General features: G+C 36.9%; 2 protein-coding genes and 1 long non-coding RNA gene across 3 annotated transcripts; all 3 read left to right on the forward strand.

Annotated features, from left to right (window-relative positions):
* Positions 1-2,126: 2,126 nt before the first annotated feature.
* LOC309476858 lies at positions 2,127-22,117 on the forward strand. Its single transcript, XR_014198395.1, has 5 exons — positions 2,127-2,304; positions 3,800-3,846; positions 3,957-4,030; positions 4,116-6,196; positions 22,091-22,117. It is a non-coding gene; the product is annotated as an uncharacterized lncRNA (long non-coding RNA).
* cldn3d (claudin 3d) lies at positions 9,893-11,873 on the forward strand. Its single transcript, XM_082139991.1, has one exon. The coding sequence runs from the start codon at positions 10,348-10,350 to the stop codon at positions 11,002-11,004; it is 657 nt and encodes a 218-aa protein (XP_081996117.1). The 5' UTR covers positions 9,893-10,347; the 3' UTR covers positions 11,005-11,873.
* LOC309476856 (claudin-3-like) lies at positions 14,386-16,403 on the forward strand. The gene is made up of 2 exons (XM_082139992.1): positions 14,386-14,492; positions 14,594-16,403. The coding sequence occupies exon 2, from the start codon at positions 14,611-14,613 to the stop codon at positions 15,253-15,255; it is 645 nt and encodes a 214-aa protein (XP_081996118.1). The 5' UTR covers positions 14,386-14,492; positions 14,594-14,610; the 3' UTR covers positions 15,256-16,403.
* Positions 22,118-23,070: the final 953 nt, after the last annotated feature.

Below are 23,070 nucleotides of genomic sequence, written 5' to 3' on the forward strand. Positions count from 1 at the left end.
CTTGGATACCCCCAATATGAAATGTTAAATTAATGAAATTTACACTAAATTGAACATCTTATTATTATAAAACATTGTACACTAATCTACACTATTTTAATGTTGCTGTGGGACAATGTGAGAGACACCTATTAACTTAAATATTAAAATATTATCATTACTATAGTGCAACAATAAAACAATAGATGGTTTAGAACTTTTAATATTTATTGCACAGACCACAACTGGCCAACAAATAAGTCTAAAAATAAATGATGCTTCTTAAGAAATGTACCAAAAATAAATAAATTATAGCCTAATAAAAATATACATACACATACACTAGTGCATATAATTAAAATAAAACTCACACACCTTTACAACTGGTAGACATTCTGTATAGCCTACTTGAAGTATTTTCTTTCTCACAATTGTAAGTTTAACAAAAAGTGCTTTCAATATAATACTGAACAATGTATCAACATAAATAATACAATATAATCTTTTGGGGGTTTATTTTTATAACCTACAGAGAACGTCATCATCAGAGGTTATTTTAGCCAAATTCTAGTCGTGTTTGCCGCACGTGTTCACAACCGTCAAACAAATATGTTTGAACGTTCCCTGCAGGTTATTTTGGAGTTTATGTTATATGAACTAATTAAAACATTGCATATGATACCAATATGCTACAGAGATTATTCAAATGCTGATATGTGTAATTTATTTATAAATAAAGTATTTATGCTCGGACACATTCGGTCTCTGTCGCGCACTGTCGAGCGCGTTCTCGGACACACTCGGTCTCTCTCGCGCACTGTCGAGCACGTTCTCGGACACACTCGGTCTCTCTCGCGCACTGTCGAGCACGTTCTCGGACACACTCGGTCTCTCTCGCGCACTGTCGAGCGCGTTCTCGGACACACTCGGTCTCTCGTGCACTGTCGAGCACGCTCGCGGCATTCGCCTCGCTTTTGTCGAGTCCCGCGCCTCATAAACACACACACACCTGAGAAAAGAGCCTACTCGGATGAAAACCGCTTCAGTGAGCTCAATTAAAGTAACGCCGCATTTGTATTGACAGTAACGGTAACGGCGTTGTAATGGAGGAAGCAGTAATTAGTTAGATTACTCGTTACTGAAAAAAATAACGCCGTTAGTAACGCCGTTATTTATAACGCCGTTATTCCCATCACTGATTACTGGGTACAGGAAACATGGAGATAGATAAAACATTGTTCATTTACTGTACATTTACACCTGACTACTGATTTTTCCTTGCCATTTTATTTTATTTTATTCCTGTTATAAGGGCTTATCACATATAAAAATTATATACTGTACCTATAACTGCTTTACAGACCAACATCTGCCCAAAGGCCATCTTCTGGCCAGAGCCCTTCCAGCACAGTTGCTGGGCAAGTGGTCAACATGCAGACCAGGATATGTCTGGTGTTGTATGGAGGTAGATTTGTGTCTTTATTATTCAATCAAAAAAAAGGTTGCTTCAATCAAAAAATATATTTTCAATCAAAAAAAACCGTTTCAATCAAAGAAAAAAAGTGTTTGAATGCAAAAATATATTTGAGACTCAAAAAAATGCATTTGAACACTATTTTTTTTTTGCTTGAAAATGTTTTTTTTGATAGAAGTGAAGGTTTTTTTGTTTGAAGCAACTTTTTTGATTGAAGTATTGTTGTTTTGTGTTTGGGCCATATTATGGGTAGGACATTTGTGTCTTTATAATTCAATCAAAAAAGAAGTTGCTTCAAACAAACAAAACATATTTTCAATAAAAAAATCACTTCAATCAAAAAATAAACCTTTTCAATCATAGAAAAAATGTTTTTGAATGCAAAAAAATATTTGAGACTCAAAAAATTGCACTTGAACACTTTTTTTTTTGATTGAAAATGTTTTCTTTGATTGAAGTAATCTTTTTTGTGTTTGGACCATGTTATGGGTAGGACATTTGTGTCTTAATTATTCAATCCCAAAAAAGTTGCTTCAATCAAAAAAAAACATTTTCAATAAAAAAAAAAATAATTTCAATCAAAGAAAAAACTGTTTAAATGCAAAAAAAAAAAAAATCATTTGAAGTGTTTTTTTTTATTGAACTTTCTTTTTTTTGAATGAAGTGAAAAAAGTTTTGAAGTCGTTTTTTTTTTAAATCATTTTGACACAAACGTACCGCAGTGGGGGCGGGTGCTTCCCCATTGGTCAGACATGTTTGAGTGACAAGTGTCTACACCAACGACGTCTTTCTGACAAGCAAGTCATGGTCGCCACTCGCCAGCGAGCCAGGAAGCAGTGGTGGAGTTGTTGGTAAGTAGATAAAACCGTATTAAAATGATTGGTGTCACGTTATTAGCCTACTCTGTTTGATATTTCGATTAAACATACAGCTTGCTAACTTAGCTCACGTTGACTAATTTGTGTGATGGTGTTAGATATCTGACGCCTCATATTGTCAGGCAGGCTAGCAGGGTGCGCTAACGGCTAATTGAATTGTTTATTTCACTTAAGTAACGTTACAGAGGCTTGCTATGTGCTTGTGCTATATTGTGTTATAATACGTAACGTCATTAGTGGTCAAACAACAGTCCACAGGCCAACTGTTGCCCACAGCGCTGCCTGTTTAGCAGCAACAGGTCATGCAGAGCCTGAGTCTATCTTCTCACACAGCCCACAGGATTACAGCTATTTGACCGTCCCGCTCTCTCTCTCGCTCACGGGTAGTGGTCTCCCCACCATCACAGTCAAATGCTCGCAGACACAGAGGCAGATGCTGTTATTTTGAGAGCGGGGCTTACATATGCCGTCCCGTACGGAAAATAATGTTGCATACCACCGGTAACATGAATATATATTCCGTTGCTCGGTGCGCAAACTAGCTGTGTCAGGCATTATTTATAAGTAGCCTAATGTCCTGCACAACTCCACATGGAAAACTGGCAGTTCAATGAAGTGATGCTTATTGTCTGACATAGTGTACAAGTAGTTACTAGCTTAAAGTATTGTGCCAATAATGATCCTTCTGGTAAATTTGGCATTCAGTTGAGACACAAAAGCTCTTAGTTTAATGAAAATCCTTGGAAAAGAAGACAAGATGGTTTGTTTAATTAGTATTCATTTATTTAGATTTCTAATATCATATAGTATTGTCCTGTCAACCCATTACAAGTCTTGCCTTATTCAGTGTTGATTTATTGACATGTTTATGTAAGATGTTTTATTAGAAGGTGTGTGAGTGAAAGTTGTCTGAAGTTGTATTTTTCTATTTTATTGCAATGCTGATTGATAATGTAGGACTCTGGTCCTGGCTTGGCCTAAGTTTTGGTGTCTCTAAATGCTGTGCTCTGTAGGCATGACACATTAATTTCTTTATGTGATACTTTATTTTTTGCATCAAATTATTTGAAGTATTGATAAGCAGTATTGATATCGATACAGGTATTGCTGCACTCTCAATTATAACTGCTCAATAGTGTCGTATGGTTACTTTTATTATACAAGCCATCAATTTTGATGGCTTGTTAGTGTAACCGTTAAGCATAATGGCATTAATGCTATATATAGCGTACATTTAGCCAGATATTTTTTATTTTTTTTTTAAAGTAGCTAACTAGCTAAAGCCTTAAGTAGCTGAAATTAAGTTGTCTCATGTCTCTGTCTGCAGCAACACACACACACACACACACACACACACACACACACACACACACACAGACAACGATAGCTACCTACATTAACTGCAACATCTTTCCAGGCAGCAGATGGACTAATTGTTTTTCCTGTTGATCAAATTATGTTTTTTTAGGCCAAGAACTCCACTAAAACTTTTTGGAACAGGATTGCTTAATAAAGGTAAGAATGGATGGGTAGATTTTATTTATGGTTTTGCTCTTTTTATGTGTCTGGTGTATTGTAGGTCATAACCATTTTCACAACAGCCATATTTTCTCCCTCCCATTTAGAAAGACCAATACTACACATCACCTCTGCTGCTGATTCTCCATTTTGGGGTTGTGCTCCCCATTATCTATTGCAGGTAATGCACTGACTATCTCATACAAGTACACTTATACATGAATTTCAAAATTGCTCCTCTTATAATGCTAAATGTTAATTTGCAGGCATCCGATGGCACAACAGCTCTTACTGAGGTTAAGGGATAGGTTGGTTTCTGTCATCAATAGAGTACCCATTGATTTTGAGTACCTCCTGTTTGTGTGCACTCAAGAGTTGCAGTTTATTCAAGCTGGCACACAATACATGGATATTCCCGCAGAGCTGGCTGATGGTCTGCAACAGTTGACTTTAGTGCTCAGTTCACATCTGTCACAGAATCCTGTTCCTCCACTATTTAATGATGTAGCCACCACTTGTTGGAGTGGGAATGTAGGACGGCCAGAACTACAAATAATAAAATAAAACATCGTACATAAACATGTCAATAAATCAACACTGAATAAGGCAAGACTTGTAATGGGTTGACAGGACAATACTATATGATATTAGAAATCTAAATAAATGAATACTAATTAAACAAACCATCTTGTCTTCTTTTCCAAGGATTTTCATTAAACTAAGAGCTTTTGTGTCTCAACTGAATGCCAAATTTACCAGAAGGATCATTATTGGCACAATACTTTAAGCTAGTAACTACTTGTACACTATGTCAGACAATAAGCATCACTTCATTGAACTGCCAGTTTTCCATGTGGAGTTGTGCAGGACATTAGGCTACTTATAAATAATGCCTGACACAGCTAGTTTGCGCACCGAGCAACGGAATATATATTCATGTTACCGGTGGTATGCAACATTATTTTCCGTACGGGACGGCATATGTAAGCCCCGCTCTCAAAATAACAGCATCTGCCTCTGTGTCTGCGAGCATTTGACTGTGATGGTGGGGAGACCACTACCCGTGAGCGAGAGAGAGAGCGGGACGGTCAAATAGCTGTAATCCTGTGGGCTGTGTGAGAAGATAGACTCAGGCTCTGCATGACCTGTTGCTGCTAAACAGGCAGCGCTGTGGGCAACAGTTGGCCTGTGGACTGTTGTTTGACCACTAATGACGTTACGTATTATAACACAATATAGCACAAGCACATAGCAAGCCTCTGTAACGTTACTTAAGTGAAATAAACAATTCAATTAGCCGTTAGCGCACCCTGCTAGCCTGCCTGACAATATGAGGCGTCAGATATCTAACACCATCACACAAATTAGTCAACGTGAGCTAAGTTAGCAAGCTGTATGTTTAATCGAAATATCAAACAGAGTAGGCTAATAACGTGACACCAATCATTTTAATACGGTTTTATCTACTTACCAACAACTCCACCACTGCTTCCTGGCTCGCTGGCGAGTGGCGACCATGACTTGCTTGTCAGAAAGACGTCGTTGGTGTAGACACTTGTCACTCAAACATGTCTGACCAATGGGGAAGCACCCGCCCCCACTGCGGTACGTTTGTGTCAAAATGATTTTAAAAAAAAACGACTTCAAAACTTTTTTCACTTCATTCAAAAAAAAAGAAAGTTCAATAAAAAAAAACACTTCAAATGATTTTTTTTTTTTTTGCATTTAAACAGTTTTTTCTTTGATTGAAATTATTTTTTTTTTTATTGAAAATGTTTTTTTTTGATTGAAGCAACTTTTTTGGGATTGAATAATTAAGACACAAATGTCCTACCCATAACATGGTCCAAACACAAAAAAGATTACTTCAATCAAAGAAAACATTTTCAATCAAAAAAAAAAGTGTTCAAGTGCAATTTTTTGAGTCTCAAATATTTTTTTGCATTCAAAAACATTTTTTCTATGATTGAAAAGGTTTATTTTTTGATTGAAGTGATTTTTTTATTGAAAATATGTTTTGTTTGTTTGAAGCAACTTCTTTTTTGATTGAATTATAAAGACACAAATGTCCTACCCATAATATGGCCCAAACACAAAACAACAATACTTCAATCAAAAAAGTTGCTTCAAACAAAAAAACCTTCACTTCTATCAAAAAAAACATTTTCAAGCAAAAAAAAATAGTGTTCAAATGCATTTTTTTGAGTCTCAAATATATTTTTGCATTCAAACACTTTTTTTCTTTGATTGAAACGGTTTTTTTTGATTGAAAATATATTTTTTGATTGAAGCAACCTTTTTTTTGATTGAATAATAAAGACACAAATCTACCTCCATAGTGTTGGGGGTTGGGCTTGTATCCCCAACTGTTGCCAGATACTTTGGCTAAATTAAAGCAGTAACACATCAGTGTATTCACAGGACAGCTAATGAAATTGTAGTGAAAAAGTACAAAACTTTATTTATTTAAATGCATTTATTCATTTAGCAGGCTCTTTTATCAAAAGCAACTTTTAAAGAACCAAATATTTAATAAAACCCAGTGTGCACTGTAGCACGCCTCATCCTATTTTGAAGGTCTATTATGTTTTTCAGAGGCAAATGGACACCGTCTGGCAGGTCTGCATCCACAGAGCTCTGTTTTGTCAGCTTTAAAAGCAATTGCTTTATAACCGCAACCTCCCCTTTCAGGTGCTCTAATTGAGTAATTATTTGACATTCTGTGAAAACCCACACTTACCCACAGTGGGCCCGCACTGGCATGTTTGCTGAGAACCTATACAGTCTAATAGTTAATTTTAGTGTGTTATATGTGTTTGCAGATGTTTTGTATGGTAAATGTATGCCCACTAGTGGCTACATATTGTATTGGAAAGAAGTTACAGTGAAGTGACGCAGCTTCCACCGGACACCTTTTCCGCGGTTTATTGATTTATTAGACATTTTCTATTACATACAGTAGGCTACATCGAAACTCGCAATGAGGGTCGGGTTTTTACCTACTTGTTTAACAACTAGGAACTGGAAGTGGAAAACTACTTTCAAAATTAAGTTAATGATACAATTTGCCGTGACGGGAAGTAGCCTACGTGTCTTCATTGTGGCTTTTACACTCCCTTTGTTTGCACGCGAGTTAGTTTTAGCAGAGAGGCTAGTTTCCTCGTGTGGCAGTTCAAAGTCTCTTTATGTTCAGAAAACTTAAACAACAGAATATAATAAAATAAATAACGTGATGTCCGAGGTAGCCAACTCATGTTCAGGAAGTTTTTCTGTTTGTCTCTGTAACGTTTTATTTTGGTTTAGGCTATTTTAATAACAGGTGTAGTTTCTAGAATGTTTTTAAAATGTTAAACTGCAACCAAAATGCAACATTCTGAATTGTTGTAAAAAAATGTTTTGTTGGTTCGTGGATGTAGAGAGGCAATTCAACCTGTAAAGAAAAAAGAAATACCATTAATTTAACTCAGGAAATAATTAGGCTACAAAAAATGCCAAAGTGTTGGCCAATGGAGTGCCACAGGAAGCACTGGCCTCTCCCCCTCTGTCCATTTAAGAGAACAACATCTTCCCACTGAAACTCATTAGTCATGACCACTGCCGTGCCTCACAGAAACTCATTTAAATATAATCAGTGTTCACTGCAGGGAAGTTGGCCAACACACTGCTGATGATGTCATACTCGCCTATCAAACACAAACCGGTTTCGGGCTGTCTTGTAAAAACTTGGCAATAACTATTTCTTCTTCTCTTTTATTTTTTACTTCACATAAAATGTTATATGAGTTTGGGATTTTGTGCTACAAGACTTTTCAATATCTTTCTTTAGCTTCAGGCTCTCTGGGTGTGCCCAGTTTCATCTTTGAGAACCCTATTTTGTTTAATGTCCAGTAAAATCTTGAAGTTACTTCTGTTACTTATAATAGGTTATTTATCAACTTGGTGGATTAATCAAATGTGACTGTGGACCACAAAACCAGTCACATGGGTAATAAAAAAAAAAAAAATTAGATGTAGGCCTATACATCATCTGAAAGCTGAATAAATAAGCTTTCCATTGATATGGTTTGTTAGGATAGGACAATATTTGGTCGATATACAACTATTTGAAAATCTGAGGGTGCAAAAAAATCAAAACATTGAGAAAATCGCCTTTAAAGTTGTCCATTTATGTTTGCGATTGTGCTGCATTCACTCACAAAAATAAATGTTTTTATATTAACGGTAGGAAATTTACTAAATATCTTCATGGAACATGATCTTTACTTAAAGGGATACTCCACCGAAAAATGATAATTCTGTCATCATATACTCACCCTCATGTTGTTTCAAACCTGTATGAATTTCTTTATTTTGCTGAACAGAAAGGAAGATATAAAAGAATGTGAGTAACCAGACAGTTTTAGATACCATTGACTTCCATAGTATATTTTTTTCCTACTATGGAAGTCAATGGTATCTAAAACTGTCTGGTTACTCACATTCTTCTAGATATCTTCCTTTCTGTTCAGCAGAAGAAAGAAATTCATAAAGGGTTTGAAACAACATGAGGGTGAGTATATGATGACAGAATTTTCATTTTTCGGTGGAGTATCCCTTTAATATCCTAATGATTTTTGGCATAAAATAAAAATCGATAATTTTGACCCACGCATGTATTGTTGGCTATTGCCACAAATATCCTGTGTGACATGAGACTGGTTTTGTGATCCAGGGTCACAAATGTTTACTGGCTCAGAGACATGTCAGTGATGTATTTACACTCAAAATCTCCCACGCACATTCACTGCAATGCAAGTGTTTTCCCGGTAAACAAACAGTGTCTGCTTTACTGATGAATTAAACAGGCGACCCCTTCTCTCTTATGTTGTTGTCTTATCAGGAATGCATAATTAGTTAATGTTGTTAAGTAAATACACAAATCCTGTATCAGAGGCCAAAAGATAACAAGTATAAACAAACACAACATAAGAATAATATGTACTGTAGAGTAAATAAAGTTCTGATTATTAATTTGATGTGAAAAAAAGGCACACAATGATAATTAATATAATGACATTTAGGAAAATGTTTTACATAATTCATCCTATGATAATTTTGTGAAAGCCATAAACTAAGGTTTTCTGGGGCTGTGTTTATGATAGTATCAATGTAATGTAATCATGCATGAGTAAAGTTTTAGTGCTTTGGTTTAACAATTCTGTTACTGCTACTTTTGTGAGCAGCACAAGTAACATTCACTCACAAGAGTCAATTCTCATATTCAACATTGCCACATACTCTTGCTTCATAAGAGTGTACACATCTGAAGAATCGTGTCTTTTTCTCCCAAGTAAACAAAGCTTGAACTGTAGGCTACTATAGATATAATGGGTTACCACAATATCACTTTACCTGGTCTCTCAGCAGTTTTGCATTTTTGAAACTGAAACTTGCGCTTTAATTTCTCCTAAAGACAGCTTTGTCTATAACCTTCTCAATTACGCACATATGGATGTAGCCTTTCAGTTTCTTATCACTTCACTTATACACTTGTTTTTTGGTTGTTTCACTAAATGTAATTACTTTCAACCAGGAAATGGAGATCAGAAATACTCTAAATACATACATGTTTTATGGCTAGACTTTATGGCCTGCAATCGAAGATGAACTAGATTGATAACAGGACTTTGAATTCAGTAGTTAGTATGTTTAAGTATACTGCTTATTACTTAAGAAGTGAGACAGCATAAATCTCTATTTTATTTCATTGAGGAAGTTAATAAACAATAACATAAATATTTATTTGATTAGATTGAACATATACTGCTTATTTTAAGTTTCCAGGCATTTTCCATATCCCTTGTTGCTCGTACGCCTTTACATATTAAGAAACATAAATGTAATGATGGCATTTTGGCTATTTTAGGACAACAACTGTGAGATGTGTAAACTGTGATGTATATATATATATATATATATATATATATATATATATATATATACACAGGGGGACGGACTACTTCTTTAAGACTTCAGCATAATGGCCTAAACTAAGGTGTTTACATTGGTGTTGTCAATGATTGTCCATTAAAGAGCAATTTTTACACATCTACATTGGGTTATCTATTAACATTGGTAAACAGTCCCAACCTTTGGTTTAAACAAACTTTTTCCGGAGGCTACATTGTCTAAGTGCTACACAGAGAGCAGCTCCCCTTTTTATGAGGACGCTAACCAATACTAAGATCGCACCTTATCATCTGATGTCAGAACCCAGGTAACTCAGCCCTTTTTCTCAGAACAAGGGAAATTTCTACCAGGACAGAACATTCCAGCCGTCCTTGAAGAGGAGATTCAGTGTGTCAACATCCACCCTCCATGCTTGAATGGTCCTTTGGTGATTTTGGAGATTCCTGATGTAATTGTCTCAAGGACTTCTACAGACGAAGTGAAAGCCTCAGTGAACAGAGAGAGCACAAGAGAGATCCAAGCGAATTTGAAAGCAGAAAGTGCGGAGACATGGCAGCTTTTGGTTTGGAGTTAATAGGCGTCACGCTCTCGGTTCTTGGCTGGCTTCTCAGCGTTGTGTGCTGTGCTCTGCCCATGTGGAGGGTCTCGGCATTCATCGGCACCAATATCGTCACAGCACAGGTGTACTGGGAGGGAATCTGGATGAGCTGTGTGGTTCAGAGCACCGGACAGATGCAGTGTAAAGTCTACGACTCTATGTTGGCTCTTCCTGCAGACCTACAGGCGGCTCGTGCTCTGGTGGTGGTGGCCATCATCGTGGGTGTCCTAGCACTCTTTGTCTCTATAGTGGGGGCCAAGTGCACCAACTGCATTGAGGATGAAGGGGCCAAAGCTCGTGTGATGATCACCTCTGGTGCCGCCTTCATAACCGCTGCGGTCATGCAGCTTATTCCCGTGTCCTGGTCAGCACACACCGTTATTTTCGAGTTCTACAGCCCACTTGTTCCAGAAGCTCAGAAGATGGAAATAGGGGCTTCGCTGTACCTTGGCTGGGCCGCGGCGGCTCTGATGCTGATCGGAGGCTCCATTCTGTGCTGCAGTTGCCCACCTAAAGAGGAGACAAGGTACCCACCACAGAGTCGTATAGCCTACTCAGCCCACCACTCAGTGGCTCCAAGCACCTACAACAAGAGAGATTATGTCTGAGGACCTCTGAGGACTTTTGAGTTCTACTGTCAGTCTTTCATAGAAAGATAATTGTGACCATATGGGTTGGAGGTAACTCAAAATCTTGTTTACTTTTTCTCCATGTGAACATTTCTCCATGCTTTTGTTTTGTCCATTGTCCATTGTCACTCCACATGTTGTTAGCATATTTTATTTTATTTGTTAGCCTATTTTAGCAAGTTGCATAAATCATCTGTTATGTTTTAAGTCAAATTGTCAGTTGTTTCATAAAGGGAAAAAGTCAGTGGTTTTATTTTTGTAGTCTTGTGTGTTTTTATTTACTATTTTTGCTTTATTTTCTTTGACAGTTTTTACACTAAAAACAAAGTTGTTCGTGAATTAATATTTTTTATTCTTTCACTTAAAAGAATAAAAATGGACTATATACTAATGACTCGAATCTAAATGGAAAATATTGTGTTGTACCAATATGTTTATTCTATGCTTAAATTGTAATCAACTCTGTAAATGTTTAGTTGTGTTTAATGTTTATTTCAGTGGCGTTCTCATTCTTATTCATTGATACTCTTTAGCAATGAACAACAGCCACATCTTATTTTTCTACAGTCTGTGTATGTGTTACAAAATACAGTACAAGTGGACTTGAGAGACACAAACACGAGGCTGGATTCAAGCCATAAGTTCAAGTTCCACTGGCCAACACAACAGAGAAACAATGAGACTATGTGCAGGCACCACCCAAAGTTTTGTCAGATTAAATATATTGTGCACATTTGCGTGTTTGTGGTTGTGTTTAATCACTGAATAATTAGAATATATATTTGAATAAGTATAACTGAATTATAATTGAATTCCTGATTATTATTAAAAAACACAAATAAATTAAACCTGTATGTCTTATCATTTGTTGAGTTTGCTAATAGTTATTAAGAGATTTCCACACTGAGCGCTTAACCCTGGGTAAGGGCCCTATCTTTTTAAACTGTGGGTAAAGGCCACTTTAACCCCTAGGTTAAGCAACGTTTTAATTGAAATGTTGAAAGATGGTTTGAATGGTAACAGTGTAAAACAGTGGAGTGCTATAATGTTTCAGTAACCGTTCATAAACTACAGAGAGTGCTTACCTCGTTACATTTTCGTACACTTTGTACTTGTACGTCACAGAAACGTTCACTTGTCTAAAAAAATAATGATGTGCAGCGATGGAATATGTGTAAACCGAGGTGAAAAGACTACATTTGTTTCAACCGTTGTTGGTTTTGAGCGATTTAAACAGCAACAGTGTATTTATGTGGAGAAATTTTACAGTCAAGCGGTTTTTAAAACCGTCACACACCCCAGTCACTAGCTGTAGCCTACTTGTCAATATTATTGACCTCATAAATACACAAATAAGAATTTTAAAGTCACCATGTAATCAAAATGGACAAATCTTATTGAATAATTGCAGTATTTATTATGTATACTGGCACAAGGGATGGACATCCTGTCACTCACCAGTGTTGGGGGAAGTTACTTTAAAAAGTGATGCGTTACAATATTGTGTTACTCCCTAAAAAGTAAGTAATTGTGTTACTTAGTTACTTTTAATGGAAAGTAAGGTGTTATTACTTTTACGTTACTTTTTCTCACCTGGGCTGGGCTTGCTTTGTTTTTTAATACAATTTATTCGAAAGAAATATATTTAAAAAAAAATGTTTTTAATGTAAACGCCCTTTCACATCAAAAGTGAAATGAATAAGCCAAAAGCTGAAATGAAATGCAAATTCACACCTGTACAGTAGACGGTGCAGCTCAAACACACATTTCAGCTGTGCTGACATTCTAAATGCAGAAGAATCGGATGCAGAAGAAGAAAGTTTAAAACTTACTTCAGCATATGAAAAACAAAAAATGTAACTCATACGTGATGTTTATATAAAGTCATTTTTGCTTATGGCTGAATTGGATCATCATAGGTCAGCAGCAAACACATTGGTTAATAAAGTGAGATTAAATACATAAAGTACACTTGTGTAATTTAACATTTAATTATTGCAGGTTTGCGTAATATTTGAGTTTGCATTTCACTATTTTTATTTTGAGTAATACTGAATCTGTTTTTGTGCAAGTGAGCTGAGTAAATTGCTCACAATTAGTCTAAAACTACAATGTTTACATTATGCACAACGCCTCTCCCAGTTTCTCTCAACATGGGAACAGATAAGGTGTCAGTCTATATATAGGAAAACAAGTAACTTGCGTTACTTATTTGAAAAAGTAAATCAGATATTTTATTGTAAATTTAAAGGTATTGCATTACTTACTAGTTATTTGAAAAAAAGGTAATCTGATTACGTAACTCATGTTACTTGTAATGCATTACCCCCAACACTTGTCACTCACAATGGTCCAACCATCCAATTAATTCCCGATGGGCAAAATTAAGTCCCGCCCTACCTTTTTTCTTGTCCGAAAAACCATTTGAATGAGGTAACCAAAAATGTTATGTTAACTAAAATAATTTTTTTAATATACAAAACATAGAAAAGCCAATTCAAAGAATTACAGAATGACTTAGCATATAATTTGCAATAAATAAATAATTAAATACATAGACTTAGTTAGCAGTGTTATTGCTAATACCGCTTAGTTGACATTATTTGGCTAAGGGGGAAAGGGAGGCCTAAACTTTTTATAGTTTATAATTTTGTTTACGCATTTCACCAGATTTCTACATCCGTTGTTTTCTGAAATTTTACATCCACTAAAAATAATTTTTGGAAGACATATTTTCAATGTTTCTGAAAAACGTGCAGGCTTTTTAATGCAACTGTCGCTAATCACAGCACTCCTCAGTTGAAATTAAAGATCATTTCCTAATAACATTTGAGAGTTGTTTCCACAGCATGCTAATAGCTTTAAAGACATCTTATCATTCAGACACTAATATAGCCTGTTAGTTACATCACCAAAGCTAATTCCCTCCTGTTTTATGATGCTGTAGATTAAGAAGAGGAAAAAGAATCAACAATAACAAGTTACAATGGATTATTCTCTGTTAAAATCCCAATGACCATTGATATAAAGTCAGTCAATAAAATCCATTAATCAATGCTATCGTGAATCCTAAGAAAGTTTGAGATCCAATGCGACATCACTAATGGATTCAGTGTGAAATATTATCCGTCTTTTCCACCCCATTGATTACTGACCTGTGCTTCCAGGTTCTTTTTCCTGACTGAGCCTGTTTCTCTACTTCACACAATGTAAGTAGGAATTGGATTTCCAACGAAAGAAAAAACCAACACATTGTTCATCTCCCCGCAGTGCCAATAGCAGGCAGGTGACGTGTACTGTACAAACCGGTATTACATCCACCTATGTCATCAAGTTAAGATCCTCCTCCAGTAGTTCCTGTCTCTTTGGGAATATAAAGGCTGCTTGGCTTCAAAGCACCTTCACAGGCAAAAACAAAGACAGGAAGGATTGGGACGCTTACATCTATATTGACACCTCAGCACTAGGTAAAAATCTTCCACCCTTTTTAAAACTTCTAAAGTACTGTTTTTATTTGTGTATGAAATTCATGACTAACCAATATCTCCTTTTCCTATGTAAAAATAAGTACACCTAATAGGCATCATGTCGATGGGAATGGAGATCGGGGGCATTGCCCTGGGCATTGTCGGCTGGATCCTTGGCATTGTCGCTTGCGCTCTCCCTATGTGGCGTGTCTCTGCCTTCATTGGCGCAAACATCGTCACGGCACAAAACATCTGGGAAGGTTTGTGGATGAATTGTGTTGTACAGAGCACCGGACAGATGCAGTGCAAGATCTACGACTCCATGCTAGCACTGTCGCAGGACATGCAGGCGTCCAGAGCCATGTCGATCATCGCCATCATCTTGGCCATTCTGGGCGTGATGATCTCCATCATGGGCGCAAAATGCACCAATTGTATCGAGGATGAAGCAGCCAAGGCTAAAGTCATGATCGTCTCTGGCATCCTGTTCATTCTTTCCGGCATCCTGGAGCTCATTCCAGCGGCCTGGGTTGCAAACCAAATCATTCGTGATTTCTACAACCCGTTACTGACCTCCGCTCAGCAAAGAGAGATCGGGGCATCGATCTACATAGGGTTTGCTGCTGCTCTTCTGTTACTGATTGGAGGAGCATTGCTGTGCTGCACCTGTCCTCCACGGGAGAAGAACTACAAGCCACAGAGAATGGGTTACTCCGCTCCACGCTCTACTAATGGTGGATATGACAGGAAGGACTATGTTTAAAACATTGGTTTCTTGTAGGGAAAAGATATGAAGATTTGAAAGATTTTGAAGATCTCACACAAAGGGTGAAGATACTTCTGAAAGGACTCCGCAATGAAGGGTCATACGATGCTGTCAATATTAGCTTTTCGTCTGACTGGTGTGTGTGTGTGTGTGTGTGTGTTAAGGGCTGATTTTGTAGGTTTACTTTTTAGGGATTTTTGTGTTTATACATTTCCTATTTGATATTATTTTAATTACTGTTGTTTAAATGTTCCTGTTCTTTGTTCAACTGTTGTCCTTTTTTGTTTCATGTCATACCTAAATGCATAGCTGGTGTCAAAATGGATTATTTGCTCTGTGAAAGCAAACTTCAATAACTTCAATAAGTAGAGATGTGTTAAAGTTTTTGTTTTATCATTTCGTCTGATGGCTTGTCTATCGCTAATCTATGTAGACAGGAAGAGGAAGACTTAAGCTCTTTACATGTATTTGCTTAGGAAAATTCCACTGGACACAGAAACAGAATATATTATATATATATATATTTTTTTTTGGCTTCAGTTGTGTCTATTCTTGAGTCAAATTTTTCGGAAGTTTTTCTGAATAGTTATTTTCTGAATAGTTCCCCATGTTTTGTACAATTGTTTTATTATGTACAATTGTTTTATTATATTTTCTACAGAGATTAAAGATTAAATGCATTTTCTAGATTTTCATAACCATTTTATTACTGTGACTAATATTTGTCAGTTGTATTGCTTTTATACTATCAACATTGATTGTGGAAATACGAAATAGTACAACAGCTGGTAAATAAAACAAATGGTCAGTTACAGCAGACAAAAGACTGTTGGAGTGGTTATACCTGTTTGGCCCTTTGTTCTACAATTGGGGCAGTAATGTGAAAACACATTCTGAGAGAGACCACTCAGCATACAAACCTTATGCAAGCTGTACTATTTACCATTGGTGGTGGCAGACAGATCTGACCAAAGCTAGTCTGAATAAATGGCAAGGGGAAGTAGGATGGGGATTGAAAAGTAGATTTATAAGGCACAAAATGTTAAGTTTACTATAGGCCTATGTACAGTATATATGTCTGTAGACCTATTTAATTCCATTGTAATTTCAACATAACTGCAATAAAAACAGAATTAATGCCCTAAGTGTTGATTAGATCCATCTAGCTGACACATATTGAGTAGCAAACAAAACATCAAGGAAGTTTGAGCTTTTAGATTTGGATCTTTGGATTAAAAATTAATTTCCACACACTGCATTAAGCACAAGTTGGGATACTTTAAGAAAAAAAAACTATAACCATAGATTGAAACAGAGACTCTTGGTTATGAATTATATTGCAAAGTTAGGCAACAGGCCATGAAACCATGGTAAGTTGCAAACACATAACCTTAAGGGATATTAACACAAGCCAACACTCTATAATGCTGTTCCCATAGAGACAGTGCTTCTCAGGGATACGCCTTCTTTTCCACCTGTTAGAGAGGGGGAGGGGAACTCCACGTAGGGAAATGACTCACCTGGTGTGTTTGCTGGGAAGTTTCCTTGTAATTCAATCCTGAATTTAATTTTCATCTAGTGTGAATATACAGAACATTTATGTAATTATGCATTTATTATAATTTTTTGTATTTACGTGCAGCAGCACAAACTGTTTTTTTTCTGCACGTTGAGCAAATCTATTGTTAACAACAGTAAGTACCCTATCATTTCTGTTTTTTTGGTGTAGAGAATAAGGAAGAGTTTAAAGGTTAGGTAAAAGTGTTTTTTACTGAACAAATTATTTAGAGAGATCATTTTAACAATCAATTTCAGGACAAACAAAACAAGACAAACAAAGAGATTAACCAGAACAAAGATTTATATGCTTTATGCTCTGCTATTGTATTAGTTAAGTAAAGAGATAGAATTACTAACAACCTGAGAAACAGTTTTGTCACAGTTATCAAGTTCACCTTGAACTTTTCTATATGTTCTGGTGGCACAGAGTGGCCTCATTAAAAATAACCTTTGTTTAAGTGCTTCTTGTTTTAATTATTCACTGCTTTAAATAAGTATCCACAGTTAAGTTTCAACATCATGTTCTATTTAGTTTTATTCATGCTCTCTTTTGTTTGTTTCTATGGTTTCTGGTTAGTTCCAAGTTTCGTTAACAATCATCTCTGTGTATATAAGCCCTTAGTTTTCACTGTTTTGTGTTCATGTTTCAGTATTCTCTTCTGTGTTTATTAAAGTTATCCTTCAATGTTCATTCTGCGTCACACGTCTTGGATTTATACTACACAGCCACCATCACACAGATATATGATTTGTTTTTAATTTTTAAAATGACCTATTTAAAAAAATCTTTCAGCATTATATTGAAAAGGATTAATCATATCATTTTATATTAATCATATTAGATATTAATCATATCTAACTAGTATATCTACTTCTAGTGTTTGAAAACTAACGAAGGTTTCCTTTTCAATACGATTCCCTTCGCATTGCGTCAGTGAGTATGGGAAACTCCATTTTCTCGGAATACTGAAGCCTGATTGGTTTACGTGTACCTATTGTTAAACTTGGAGATCAAGGACACTGACAAGACTCCTTGACTCCCCTGTCTCTTCCTCGGGCCGATTCGGTTCTGCATGACTTGCTGAGCGTTTCACGGTGGCCTGGAGGGCGTTGCCGGTTATGCGCCACTTACTACTTAAGTAGTCGTGTTCTGCTGCTTCTAGTCACCCTAAGTCATCGTCGACTCAGCAGCACACCATGCCAGCTCCCACACCTGCTCAGCCCCAACCCAAAGCTAACCCGAGGTGAAGCAGCACTTCCGCCCAGCTAAGCACTTCCCATTTTGAGCAGCCCAAGTAGTCATTAATGCATTGGGCACATAGAGGAGGGGGCCAAGTCCCGGCAAGGCCGGACCACCCTTAAGACCATGTGTTCACCTCCCAACCCCCTATCCAGTCCGGGCGTCCAGGTTTGTTATCGGTACTGTGTCAGCCCCACGAGTGGTATGCGCGCCCAGACATCCTTCTGCTTTTAAAGCGAGTCAAATAAAAAACAAACAGTAGCTACTTCCACGTCCCAGAGAAGGATGACGGCCTCAGGCCCATCCTCGACTTGAGATTTCTGAAACGCACTCTGTTGAGATGGCCGTTCAGAAGGATAACTTTGAAACAAATCTTCTCACAGATCTGCCCAGGGGATTGTTTTTTATCAGCGGATCTGCAGGACGCATACTTTCATATCCAGAAAGCTCCCCATTACAGACCGCCCTTGAGATTCGTGTTCGAGGGGGTGGCTTACCAATATACAGTCCTACCATTCAGACTGTCTCTAGCCCCATGCACAAAATGTGTGGATGCTGCTCTCTCCCTACTGAGACTAACTGGAGTTTGCGTCCTGAATTACCTCAACGATTGGCTGCTCTTAGCCCAATTGAAAGAGGAACTGTGTGCGCACAGATCTCTGCTCCTCAGCCATCTAGAAGGTCTGGAGTTTAGAATCAACTTGAGCAAAACGCATTGTGTTCCTGGGGGCAGTGCTCGTCTCTTCTGAAATGCGGGCCTGGACCTCACCAGAACGCTCCCTGAAAATTCAGCAGTTAGCGATGGCATTCAGAACGGGAGCAACCTCCCTTTAAAAACATTTTTCAGAAGCTAATGGGCCTCATGACATCAGCCTCCTCAGTAGTTCCCTTGGGCCTGTTACGCATGTGGCCTCTGCAACTCTGGTTGAATGCCCGCGTCCCACCTCGAGGATGGCACAAGGGCCATATTATTCTCATGGTGAGCCATAGCTGTACCAGGGCCCTGGGCCCCCGGAAATCGCCCCATCTGTATCGGAGGGGCGTGGAACTGGACTCAGTTTCGAGAAGGAAGGTACTCATTACAGACGCCTCAAAGATGGGTTGGGGCGCACTGTGCAATGGCAGGCTGGCCTTTGTCTCTTGGACAGAGCCAATGTTGAGCTGGCACATCAACTGCCTGGAAATGGTGGCAGTGCTCCTGGCCTTCACAGAATTTCAGCAGGAGATCTGGCGGGCTGAAAGGCCATTTGTCTGTGCAAGTGCACAGACGTGAACCAATCAGGCTTCAGTATTCAGAGAAAACGTTTCCACATACTCGTCAGCGACTGACGCGATGCTCGTTCCTGTATCTCAGGAAACCGAGGTTACATCAGTATCCGGAGCGTTATCTCAGCCTTCAGTTTTGATTATCTCAGGAATTTGAACTGAAGATTTCTTCCCCTCTTGGGAGAAGGTCACAGAGAAATGGCTGTGTAGCCATATTCTTTCATTCTTTCCAGTCAACAGACTCTTATAGGAATGATATGCAACTCTTGACATAAAAGGGTCTATACTTCCAAATAAAAAAGTAACCAACTGATAATCAGAGGGCAAATTTCAGTTCTGACATTGTCTTCACCTTCCCCTCCCCTTTTTTGTCATTTTTAACTGACTTTGTCCTATTAGGGTAAATTATTTTTGGCAAGTTGTCTGAAATTTGTCTGAAACACACACATTTAAATGCATTTTCATTATCTGAACAGCAGTGAAACGGTCTTAGTTTTTAAAAAAAGCTTTAACATTCCATTTCATTATATGCTACTATGTTTCATTTGGAACTCACATGTGAAAATGTCAAAAACTTGACACAAATTCAGATGCAACTTTGCTGCCTGGAAAGTAGTGAAACCATGTCGTAGTATTTTAAAAAAAAAACATTAAAAACATTATTTCTTGGAATTCCAAATCAATCAGTGTAGCAAAAGTGAAATTCAACAAGACTTTCCACATGTAACTTGATTTTGACCTGTTTAGTCATCATTTTTGGAGCATCCCTGCTTAGTGTAATGCGGCCAATAGGCAATGGCATCTGACCTTTGGTTGTAGTATGGATCACGTCTTCCAAACTTGCATAGGATAATGCCTTCACTTATTGTTTCTATCCTCCTTGATCTTCAACTTCTTCCTTTCTTACTACTACGACCTCATTTTCTGATGTACTGCCATCACTATCATTAATACTTTATGGAAAAGATCATCAATCAAATTTATTAACATCAACCTAAAACAAAAGACTAATAACAGTAGCCTGCCACTACTGAACAATAGTCCCAGCTACACAGAAAATATGTATCCCCTTAAAAGGACTTTGTCATTTAAGCATGATGCACAGATTTATTTTTTATTTTTTTGTCTTTGAGTTATAGTTTTTAAGAAAATGTGCATTAAAAAATGACCAAACATTTTAGAAAACACATTTCATTGTATTACATATTATGTTTTTATTTTTTATTATTGAAATTTAAATGCATTTTTAAGTCTAAAATGAACTCACTATATGGTGTCTTGATAGCATGTGACCAACCTGTGCTTTTTTTTTTGGTTTAACATTATTATTGTATTTTAAATGCAATTTTCCTCACATCATATAAATGATGATGTGCCATAGAGGGTTAACTTAGTTAGTGTAAACTACAGCAGACAGTTTTAAAGTAAAAGTCAGATATGCAATGAATACATTCCTTTATCATGATACGTTTCCATGAATATTTTACAAAATCTGGATACAGGTTCCATAAAAGTGGTGTCATCATGCAACATGCAATTCTGTCCCTTTGAGATATTCCTAAAAGAACCTATAATAGTGGATAAGGTGGGTTAATGTTGGGCCTCAAGAAATTAAAGGGATAGTTCACTTTGAAATTAATTTTTGGTATGTTTTAGCTTACCTCAAGGGCATCCAAGATGTAGGTGTCTTTTTTTCCGCAGTAGTTTCAATTTTGATATTTTTAGGTCAAACCGTTCTTGTCTGTCAGTCATATAATGCAGGTCTATGGTCACTGTCTCAAAGAGCATGCACAGAGTCCAAATTAAACAATTCCCCATCGTAAGTACACATTGATGGCCTAAGACACGAAACGAGCGGTTTGTGTGAGAAAACGAACAGTATTTATATCGTTTTTACCACTTATACACAGCCATGTCCAAGTGATCTGATCTGTCGCCTTGTCTACGGCAGTTCATTGGAACGAATGTCTTTAAGGCGACATCTAGTGTGTATATATCTATGCACCAGTCTGCGTACACGTCAGATCAGATCACTTGGACATGGCTGTGTATAAGTGGTAAAAACGATATAAATACTGTTCGTTTTCTCACACAAACCGCTCGTTTCGTGTCTTAGGCCATCAATGTGTACTTACGATGGGGAATTGTTTAATTTGGACGACGGGGAATTGTTTTAATTTGGACTCTGTGCATGCTCTTTGAGACAGTGACCATAGACCTGCATTATATGACTGACAGACAAGAACGGTTTGACCTAAAAATATCAAAATTGAAACTACTGCGGAAAAAAAGACACCTACATCTTGGATGCCCTTGAGGTAAGCTAAAACATACCAAAAATTAATTTCAAAGTGAACTATCCCTTTAACCCATACAAACATGTTGATTGAAGTTTTACGCATTTGAAACCATTGTTTCCCATAAATATTCGTGGCTGTATGACAAATTGCCTGTGTTTCCCACTTATAGTCTAGGTTAAAAAAATCTGCTAAACGAGTGTATATAATTTCATGCTCTTTCAATGAACCATAAACAATTTTTGCACATGCACCTATGGAACAGTCCTTAATAAACTAACAGTTTACAGGCGGGTGGAAATTAATGTCACAGTTCCAATAACTTAAATAAGTTATGTTCATCACGACTACATTTATTTAAATAGAATAAATAGTACTATTGTGAAATATTAAATTAAAATAACTGTTTTCTATTTTAATATATTTTAAAATGTAATTTATTCTTGTGATGGCAAAGCTGAATTTTCAGCATCATTACTCCAGTCTTCAGTGTCACATGACCCTTCAGAAATCATTCTGCTGATTTGGTGCTCAGGTAATATTTCTTATTATTATTATCAATGTTGAAAACAGTTGTGCTGCTTAACATCTTTGTGTAAATGGTAATACTTTTTCAAGATTCTATGATGACTAAATAGTTAAATGAACAGCATTTATGTGCATTTATTACATTAAAGCATTTATTGAATAAAAATTGTAACATTGTAAATGTCTTCACTGTCAATTTTGATCAATTTAATGCATCCTTGATTATGGATAAAAAAATTGATGATTTCTGAAGGATCATGTGACACTGAAGACTGGAGTAATGATGCTGAAAATTAAGCTTTGTCATTACAAGAATAAATTACACTTTAAAATATATTAAAATAGAAAACAGTTACACTGTAAAAAATTTCTAACCACTCCAAGTCAAAATTTTCTAGTGACTGGTCACGTCTAAATGTTTTAATTGGCCCAAGTGCAATTCTTGTTGCAATAGTCTGTTAACATTGGCTCAATGAGAAATAATACGTCAGACTAATTGAAAAATTTTGATGTTATCAGTCACTAGAAATTTTTCACTTGGGGATGTAATTTGTTTTTACAGTGTAGGGCTAGGTCTATTACTTGTAAATGTTTTCAGATAGTGATATGACAATATGCTTAGTTATGTAAACACCAGTAGCCTATCCCAACTGGCTTATGACGGGATCAATGTTTTTAAATAGGCTATTTCAATTAATTGTTTAGTAAAGTCATCTTGTACTTTAGCATTTAAGCATTTTTTTTTCTTAGGGATATCTAATGGGAGAATATGGAATTATATTGGAAAGCACATTATTGTTGACTGTTCTAGTTCACCTGCAGCGCTGAAAATGAAACCTGTGAGATGTCACGTGACCGAAACCAAAGCGGGTGAGATTTGGTTATGTTTACTGAGACTGCGTGGCGGAAGTCTACGCGGAA

The sequence above is a fragment of the Leuciscus leuciscus genome (assembly GCF_965113295.1).
Source record: "Leuciscus leuciscus genome assembly, chromosome: 16".
Taxonomy (NCBI): Eukaryota; Metazoa; Chordata; class Actinopteri; order Cypriniformes; family Leuciscidae; genus Leuciscus; species Leuciscus leuciscus.